This window comes from Bidens hawaiensis, unplaced genomic scaffold (genome assembly GCF_021521415.1).
Source record: "Bidens hawaiensis isolate Kalapana, Puna unplaced genomic scaffold, B.hawaiensis_p1.1 tig00035875_1, whole genome shotgun sequence".
Taxonomy (NCBI): domain Eukaryota; kingdom Viridiplantae; phylum Streptophyta; class Magnoliopsida; order Asterales; family Asteraceae; genus Bidens; species Bidens hawaiensis.
In genome coordinates this window covers 20,799-30,210 of record NW_027496236.1, presented here as the reverse complement: position 1 = coordinate 30,210, position 9,412 = coordinate 20,799, and the positions used below count along the sequence as shown (strand labels likewise).

Genomic DNA, 9,412 nt, shown 5'->3' with positions numbered 1-9,412 from the left:
CTCCAAATTCACCTTTGCCAAAGGTTTAACGAAGTGGAAAGAGGGGATGACCGTCGGAGGAGTGTGAGCGATCGGCTCATCCCCAATCAACCAATCGCATATTTTTATTTTTTTCTTTAATTTAATTTAACTAAAGAAAACAACTCCACCAAGGTAAAAGAGTGGTTTGAGAATATATAAGTTGAAACCCGTTAAAGCCACACCAACTCTGTTTTTTTCTTATAGCCCGGTTTCAAACCCGATCCAGTTCTAACTTCCTTAACTTGATCCGAACCCGTCTTAACACCAACCCAGTTTGGCCCAAAATCCAGTTATGTGCATTATAATAACTTCTAAACTGGGCTCATGAACAGCACCCAAAAGCCCAAGAACATATTTTTTTTTTAACATTTAGCCCATTCATTTAAATAAATCCTTTAGTCTGTCATCCTCAGTTTCTACTTCCTTATCCTCATTCTTCAACACTATCATCTCACCTTCATCTTCACCACCTGCAAACCCACAAACCCATCACCAAAATGTACAATTAGAAGCCAGTTTTCATGTGCACCACCACCATCGTCATCATTACATGTATGCAGCAGCAGCAGCATCTATACCGCCTGTAACACACACCATGTCCTGCTTACTCCCCCAATTCAAGTGCCTACCCGATTCCTTATTCAAATCCCACAATCATCATTCTCCAATTCAACGTAAAGCTTGCATCTTTACTTTAATGTTTTAGCTATTTATGGCAACCAATTATACTTCATTACTCATTAGGGCTTGCAATTGTTTATCAATTTTAATTTTTCCCCAATTTGTAGTTTTTTATCATTGTCAATGTCATGTTTATTATAAATAATCTGTTTAATTTAAAGTTTTAAACTTTGATAATTTAAAATGCAGCAAAATGCAGAGGGCCTGTTTTTTTACTGACCCGGTGCGTATTATCGACTACAGCACCGCCTGTAACAACGGAATCTACGGTTATTAATTTAGAGAAGCTGCAGTTATCATCTTTAGAAGTTCATTCCAATTCAGATGCTGCTGACAGACAATGGTCATCAACGTCGTCATCAGCAACTGGAGTACTTGATGTTGAAAATTTCAAGCTGTCGGTGTTAGAGTCGCGTGCAAGTTCGATAAATGGGAGTAGATCATGGACCTTTGATGATGCAGTAGGTCAGGTTAGAATCATTTTGTGTCTCTTTTAATTTTTAATGAGTTCATTATATTAGTTACCTTTGAATCTTTGGTATAGGTAAATAAAGGAACAATTTTGCCTCCAGAGAGTGAATTTGCAGCTGCTGCGGAAGCAATTGCATTAGCAAAGGCTGCAGTTAAAGTTGCCAAAAGTGCAGCCGAAATGATGATGAATATTAAACAAAAACCTAAACAACCCGAGCCCGGTAACTCCATAAACGGGCCTGGGTTACAGATAGAGGAAACGGAACCAACAGTTGAAGAACTGAAGCTTATAGAAGAACAGTTATCGGCTGGTATAGCTGTGAGGTCAAGCCGTCAAGTGGAACGGAAAGAACGGAGGATTCGGGCAGCTGAACGGGCTGAGGCTCGGGGCGGTCGAGGGCGGGGTGCCGCAAGTACGGTGGCCATGAAACCGGGAGTAAGTCGAAGGCGCGGTGGTGATAAAAAGGATGTTTTTGCTTTTTTGGGAGGGATGACTAATGCAAAGCTGTTAACTGCTGCTGAGGAAGTAGAACTTTCTAAAGGAATACAGGTACGAAATAGCCGATTCATAACCAAATAACAGAACCCAGTTCAAAACCAACGGTTTGATTTTATGTGTTTTTCAAAAACTGAATTTTAAGGTTCGGTTTTGGTTTTGAATGTACCGAAAACCCAAACTTTTGGTTCGGTTTTGGTTTTGAATTTATGGATTATAATTTTTATGGATTATCAATGCACAGGACCTATTGAAATTGCAAGAGGTCCATAAAGAGCTGTCCGCCCGTTTTGGGGTCGCACCCACTTTTGCAGAATGGGCTGCTGCGTTAGGCATTGATCAGATACAGTTAGGTAGACGTTTACATTATGGTGAAGAATGCAGGGACAAAATGGTCAGAAGCAATATTCGACTCGTTATTTCTGTAGCAAGAAGTTATTATGGAACAAAGGTCCATCTTCAGGATATTGTTCAGGTATGCATTCGTTTTGTATGGGCTAGGCCTGTTTGGTCATAGTTTGAAACAAGGAGGGTTGACCCACAACCGCTTTTTTGTCCAATTTTGTTATCATAACTTAATCATGATAATTGGTAAAGGAAACAGTATTATCACAATAATAATCTAAATGGTTGAATAAACAGTACTAGGAGACTTGTAAGCCCACTTGGCCCTTTTCATTTCTAGATGAATATTTTGATATGCTCCGTTTGGAGTAATTGACTAATTGATAACCGAAATCCACTTAGCCCGGGATAACACGAACAAGATTCGTTTAACCAAATTTTTTTCCACATATTACTGCTTTAATTTTACAAAAAAATATACAAATCTTACCTCAATTTCTCTTTTAAGTTAAAATTTGGCATAAATTACCCAACCAATTTAATTTATGGCATAAAACACATTTAAAAAAATAAGATAAGTAAATGTGTTAAAACAGATCAACCCACAAACTCGTCTGGTTGACACGAACATGACCCACTTAGACAAGTGGTTCGACCCGAACCCATTTATACTAAACCCCAACCCACAAATTTAGTGTTAAGAGTGTCATGTCAGAAATTCACAGCCCTATATTTTCGACATTTGATGACGTGGATATTATTCTCAGGAAGGAATTCGAGGCCTCGTGAAAAGTGCCGAAAAATTTGATGCTTCAAAGGGTTTTAAATTTTCAACATATGCGCATTGGTGGATAAGGCAAGCGGTCCAAAGGTCACGTGCTGAGCAAAGCCGGATAATTCATGTTCCGGTAAGAATAACATGTGAGGGCTATATGTGTCATTTCAATGCTTTGACTAACCCGAAATCTTTTTCCTTTTTTTTTTGATACAGTATTATATGGTGGAAGTGCAATCTAGGGTGAACGAAGCCAGACATCGATTGGATAAGCAGCTTGGAAGACAGCCGACTCGTGCAGAAATCGCAGTTGAAACGGGCCTTTCTGTTAAGAAGATTCAATCTGCAGAACAGGCCCCGAAGCCGGCCCGATCTATTGATATCCCTGTCGGGTTTGATAACAATACCAAGCTCACGGTTTGTCTTCATTTCTTACTTTCTGCTGTAACTAGGGGTGTAAATGAGCAAAGCCGCTTACTTGAGTCGAGCCGTGCTTAAACGAGTTCGAGCATATAAATAAGCTTGTTTAATAAATGACCCCGAGCCTGAGCTGGCTCGTGAGCCTAAATGAGTCTATTATTTATATATTTTTGTTTAATATATCCAATTTATAATATATAAAATTATAAACTCATTATAAACATTTTATATATAGAAATTATAATGTAAAAAAATATTAAAATAATTATAAATGTATATTAATAAATAGTAAATGAGCAAAGCCGAGCCCGACCTTCACTTATCGAGCTCGAACTGGCTCACGACTGAAGCTCGAGTTCGAGTTGTCTTAAGTTAAACGAGCCAAGCTCGAGCCTAGATGAGTCCGGGCTTGGCTCAGCTCGTTTACATAACAGTCGAGTGGGTTAGGTAATGGGCTAATACGGGTTATTTTGGTACGTGTTGGGTAGCACCAATACAAGTTATTTTGGTACGGGCCAGCGTGCTGCAACAATAAACTGACTTGTTGGCTTGTTTAGGATCTAATTGATGACCCTGACCAAGAGACACCTGAGGAGGTATTAATTAAGCAGACAATGTCCGAGGACTTAGGGAAGGTGTTGAGTACATTAAGCGAAAAGGAGCAAAAGGTGATTAGGTGGAGGTTCGGGCTAGAAGATGGTAAAACAAGGACATTGCAAGAGATTGGGGATGTAATGGGTGTGAGCCGTGAACGGGTCAGACAGATTGAACTTAACGCCTTTCGCAAGTTAAGAAACACAGATAGAGCTGAAACCCTACGCCAATACTTGCCCCAATAACTATATGTGCAAATGTGTATAGGGAAATCTTCTGGGCCCGAAGGTGTTCGGGTTGGGTCAAGACCTCAAGTGACTGTTTTTACTTGACCCAAACCATGACCTTGTTATGAGACGATTAACATCACAGGGTATTGCTAGACCCGGGTCCTTTTTGCACCTTTTCTTGATTTTTGTTATTCTTGATCCTCTTTTTGGCCATTGCAAATGTGTTATTTTAGACTAAAGCGACGTATAATGGAACATTTTTTTGGTTGAAAATTTCGGTCATAACATTTAGGATTACTTTTAAAGCTTAATGTTTACAATTTTGAGCAATATAAGGTGTAAACTCATGAAAACCCGACCCGTCAGGTTCTTGGTTCTAATAAACTAGATTATTTGTTTCCAGGCCAATTTCGATTAATATTCCTAGTCCTTTTACTTGTTTGTCATTGGTTTCAAAGTTGAAATAGAAGTCTAAATCAAACCCGAACCTGTGAAACCCAATCCATAAAAACCTGGATATAGTTTGTTCGGTTTGGTTTTCGCTTCTCATATTTGCACTTTATGGTTCCAGTCTGACTGGGTCTGATTCTTGACGTGCAAACTGAAGAAAGTCAAAGTTGACTGAACTGTCAAACTGTTACTTTCACGGTGCAGTTTTGACGGTTTAGAACTTGGAAACGGTAGTGTTAACCAAATCGGCCATTTAGCATTTATTTATATTTTTTTATTATAGAAATATCATGAACGATCCTTGTCACTTCTAAAAAATCAACACAAGATTTTGCTTTTGAAAATGATTTTTTTTTCAAGAACCGCTAAAACGAACCATTAAACCATGAAAACTAGTCGGTTCGGTTCTCTTTTCTCGAAACCGTAGTTTATGGTTCTGGCCATATTTTCATTTTCATCAAAACTGGGCGATCTGGACCGTTAAAATCCTAATAGAAACATTAATAAAATACTGACTTCAAAATTTGCCAAGAGAACTGGTGATGCATAGACCAGAAGTCATATTTCACCAAACTGATCTTCAAAACAAGTATCATGACTACAAAACCATAAAAACATATCAACAAACACGAACATGAACACGTGCAAATCCTAATCCACATTAATGGGTTTATCCAAGGAAGACCCGACTGCTTTTTTCTTCAATTCATCCGGGAACATGTCTTTAAGGATCTGAACTTTGAATTTAACAACACTGCTCTTGGTGTCGCCTTCTATCAATTCGAACACACATGCATCTCCAGCAGTAACATTGTTTTCCGACATGAACTTCCCCCATGATTCAAGTCCAAACTTTTTTGTCACCTGATCTCCAATGTAAACAAGGTCCCACACCTTGTCGCGGCAAAAGATTTGAGCAGGGACTGTGGCATTTGGAAGCTTATCAGACAGTTCCGGTGGAAAATTCTATAATTATAACAGATTAGTAGATAAAACCTTTTGTCTATTATGAAGAATTGTTATCACTACTTTGACCTATGGATGTAAACGAGTCAAGCCGCCTACTTGACATCAGCTCGTTAAAAGCCCGAATTGAGCCAGGCCTAAACGAGCCCGAGCCTGAAATAAGTTTGTTTAATAAACGAGCAAGGGCCGAACTTCATTTATCGAGCTTGAGGGGGCTTGTAAACCTATTACTTTTATAAGTTTTATATAATATATCAAATAGATATTTTTTATGATAATTATTCTTACGTACAAATTCATGAAAAAAGAAAAACAAAATAATATATATTAGGTTACAGACAAAAATTATAATTAAAATATATATAAAAGATAAGTATATATGTATTTAAATTAATTCATAATTAGAGCTTGAGTTCAAATAAAAAGTTTGATTTTACTGTAAAGTTAAGGAGGGCATTTTGGTCCATCATTTTCATCTCCAAAACCCACTTATATCTTCACACCTACAACCACCACCACCACTCCGCCGTCCACCGCCACTACCTCGCTGGAAAATTTTCACCGGAAAAATTGGTCAGAAATTCGTTGAAAAGTAGGTCGACGGAAACAATCACCATCTCCATCAATTGAGTTTTTCAACATTGAAAACACCATGAAAAAAACACAGTTGTATAATCCAATTTGATAAAACACAATTTGTAAAAAACTCACTAATTTTGTTTTTAATTTTATATAGCAATATGCTACTCTTATTAAAGATAAAAAAAACATCTTGTTATTATGGTTATTTATGTTTTAAAAAAATCTTGTATTAAAAGGTTATTCTTTTATGCTCTTTTACTTATTTCATTCTTGATTTCACCCCTAAACTAAACTAATCTCAACATCCGAAAAAACAATACTTCGTATTATAACCTAACCCAATAATTAAAATTAATAACTGATAAATGAGTCTAAGCCCAAGCCAAGCTCGATCTTGAAAACAACGAACGAGCTTCATAAACAACGGTCGAAATGAGGTGAGCCCGAGTAAGTTAAACAAGACAAACTTGGGGTCGACTTGTTTACACCCCTAATATTAAGTGAAAATTACATACCAGTTGAAACCTCTTAGTCTTAGATTTGGCAATAACAACATAAAAATACGGCTTCCCTGATGATAACGCCCAAAATTCATGAATCACTCCGTCACCACTTTTACTTGATTGTTTCTGCTGCATTCTGTTCTAGAAAAATTAATCATTTTAATAATAACTTGTGATAGAATAATAATAATAATAATAATACTGGAATCATGGTAATCCCCTAGCTGCTATTAATTTATCTGTTATCGCACCAAATTAACACTGAATTCAATATTTTAACCTAGCTATATGGACATACAAAAATAAACACTAAAGGTTGGTTACGTGAGATAGATAAACCCTAAACGAGGTGGGTGAAATTGAAGAACGTGAACGTACTTGTGGCCTTACGTGAGATAGATAAACCCTAAGATACGTTAGTATTTATTGAAGAAGGTGATATATAGCTAGCATAATCGGACACAATCTTGTCTTTATTCCTTACTTTAAATATACATAAATAATCGCATCTCTCACTTATTTTACCCTTTTTTTTTATTTTTAATCTTACCCCATAAATCGCACTTTACTTTTAAAGTAAGAGAAAATTGTGATAAGGGCAAACCTTATCTTTAATCCTAGCTAGTTGACGGAGAGGTTGCTCTCGCATACCACGGCTCCAAAAGTCACGTTATATCCAATATCCATCAAGCACCTAGGTAAGGTAAAAAATGTATGGTAAGACTCTTTACTTTTTTTACGTTGTTTATGTAATAAACACTTCTAAAACTAATAATACATGTTTTAGTTTTTTAATAGAGCTTTATAAAAAAAACTAAAACATGTATTATTAGTAAATGATTAAGGCGGTCTTAGGATCGAAACCTGACTCAATAAGGTTTTTTCATAGTAGTAAGTTTTCTTTTTTGATGGTGTTTATGGGTTTGTTAGGCTTAGATAGTTAAATAATTGTTAATTTTTGAACCAAGATAATTAAGCAAGCGGTTATTTTTTGTAACCAAAATTTATAATATAGTTAGCTTGGGGAGATTTCAAATGAGAACCCATTTGAGTTTTAAGAACTCGAAATAACTCAATGTAACGATTTTTTTTTCCGAATTTTTTTTACATATGCGTAATATATGTAGGTTACATATACGTAAAAAAATTACAGAATTTTTTACGCACCGAGTCGACTTTTTACACATGTGTAACGGACGTAAAAGTTAGTGTAACCACTTACATCTTTATTCTCTCTCATACTTTGACTTTTTGGTCAGATTTAATCTCAACCACATATTCAAATCCATTTAATCAAATGTGTGGTCAAGAACTGAGTTCTTAAGTTCTTAAAACTCAACATGGTTCTCAAAATATGTCTCCCCTAGTTATCTTTATATATTTATAAATTATGGGGTTGGATCTAAGACAAAGTTGATTTTCCATGTGAATTGTACGAATTGAATGGAACCAACATAAAAGAAAAGCATAAACATAACAAAATGATACAGTAAAATAACATTAAACAAAGTGTCATACACCAAACCACATTAAAAGCCATATGTTCATCATTCTAACATATGAAAGCAAGTAAAATTACCCTTCTACCTGGCTAAACAAAACCACCAACTTCCTTCCACAAGGGCAGAACGGTCATTTTCGACCCGACAAATTTCCAAACTCCTTTTTTCGTGCTTCAACTTTAAGTGCCTTGAGGTATTTAACGGTTTCATCAAGAACATCAGCGGTATTCATTTGTGGGTTACCACCAGGCACAATTGTTTTAAGTGACTTCACCATCTTTTTCATCTTTTCACGTTTTCCAAAACTACCCTTTGACCCGTGAGACGATGTTGATCCGACGCACTTGTTTCTTCGTCTCAAAGAGCTGGAATCAGCTGTGCTAGCCTCTTCATGTTCTTCATCTTCATCCTCGTCATCAAAGCTCAACAACGCATCAATATCCGCCGGATCCTCTTCTATAACGCTAGGGGTATTTTCGTCTTTTTGCATCCATGCAGAATTATTATCAGGGAAGTAAGATGCATCCGTGTTTAAACCAGGGTTGTACATGACCTGGCTACAATTATCCGTTTGGTCAAAAATTATGAAATTTCTCGGGCAATCCCATGACGGATGAAAGTCAACATTTTGACCAAAAAACGAGCCCGTTTGACCTTGATCTTGGGGGAAATTATGTTGGTCACCCTCCATTACTTCTTTTCACTAAATGTTACTTCCAACTTTATAATATCTTTATGTCTTCTAATGCAAATAATCAAAAGGACAAAACAGTCAATATCTACAAGCTTTGATTTTGAAAACACTACGTAACGGGCTTAAGCAACTGACGGAAGTATTCAGCCTGCAACAAAACACAAGTCAACCGTTATTAATCCATCAACTTATTCGGTACCAAATGAAGACGAATGTTGACTTATGAGGTCAAACAAGACATGGGCTTTGATGCAAACTTGACATGATATGTGCCACTATTTTATAATTAAAGAATATTTCTTTCTTGGTAGATTTATGTGATGTGAAATGAGTTGATGTTCTACTCTTGATGATAACTATATGTTTAGCATTTTGTAGTGTAAAAATAGCCTGGTTGACCATGAAAGTCAAAGGGTATTCATCATAAAAAAAGTCAAATATTGATCCATGAGTTCTAACATATTTGAAATTTGATTTTTGTGGTCAAACACAAAGGTCAAATGAATCATGTCTTAAATTCAAAATCGACATGATTTCTACCGTATTTTCAGAACTAAGAAGTTGCAATTCATAGAAGCTTTTATAATTGATGAGAATCAAATTGCATTTTACTCAATGTAACCATACCGATCTTATATATGGTAATCCATGAAATCACTTGGTTGACCAAAAAAGTCAACAT

The 9,412-nt window shown here is 36.3% G+C and overlaps 3 protein-coding genes across 3 annotated transcripts; 1 reads left to right on the top strand and 2 right to left on the bottom strand.

Annotated features, from left to right (window-relative positions):
* Positions 1-571: 571 nt before the first annotated feature.
* Positions 572-4,270, top strand: LOC143587789 (RNA polymerase sigma factor sigB-like). The gene is made up of 7 exons (XM_077068976.1): positions 572-695; positions 892-1,172; positions 1,247-1,723; positions 1,914-2,144; positions 2,782-2,922; positions 3,006-3,206; positions 3,767-4,270. The coding sequence occupies exons 1-7, from the start codon at positions 572-574 to the stop codon at positions 4,046-4,048; spliced, it is 1,737 nt and encodes a 578-aa protein (XP_076925091.1). The 3' UTR covers positions 4,049-4,270.
* Positions 4,271-5,134: 864 nt separating this feature from the next.
* On the bottom strand, positions 5,135-6,669 carry LOC143587788 (B3 domain-containing protein Os04g0386900-like). The gene is made up of 2 exons (XM_077068975.1): positions 6,547-6,669; positions 5,135-5,449 (listed from the first exon to the last, which is right to left on the bottom strand). Exons 1-2 carry the CDS (start codon positions 6,667-6,669, stop codon positions 5,135-5,137), a joined length of 438 nt encoding a protein of 145 aa, XP_076925090.1.
* A 1,448-nt stretch (positions 6,670-8,117) lies between these two features.
* LOC143587780 (transcription factor bHLH144-like) lies at positions 8,118-8,744 on the bottom strand. Its single transcript, XM_077068965.1, has one exon. The coding sequence runs from the start codon at positions 8,725-8,727 to the stop codon at positions 8,167-8,169; it is 561 nt and encodes a 186-aa protein (XP_076925080.1). The 5' UTR covers positions 8,728-8,744; the 3' UTR covers positions 8,118-8,166.
* Between the last annotated feature and the right edge of the window lie 668 nt (positions 8,745-9,412).

Excerpts from the sequence above, each read along its gene's own strand:
- LOC143587789 (XM_077068976.1), top strand. The coding sequence starts at position 572 with ATGTATGCAGCAGCAGCAGCATCTATACCGCCTGTAACACACACCATG. Across the intron at positions 1,724-1,913 it reads AACTTTCTAAAGGAATACAG|GACCTATTGAAATTGCAAGA; the intron begins GTACGAAATAGC and ends ATCAATGCACAG. Across the intron at positions 2,923-3,005 it reads GCCGGATAATTCATGTTCCG|TATTATATGGTGGAAGTGCA; the intron begins GTAAGAATAACA and ends TTTTTGATACAG.
- LOC143587788 (XM_077068975.1), bottom strand. The coding sequence starts at position 6,669 with ATGCAGCAGAAACAATCAAGTAAAAGTGGTGACGGAGTGATTCATGAA. Across the intron at positions 5,450-6,546 it reads AGACTAAGAGGTTTCAACTG|AATTTTCCACCGGAACTGTC; the intron begins GTATGTAATTTT and ends TTATAATTATAG.
- LOC143587780 (XM_077068965.1), bottom strand. The coding sequence starts at position 8,727 with ATGGAGGGTGACCAACATAATTTCCCCCAAGATCAAGGTCAAACGGGC.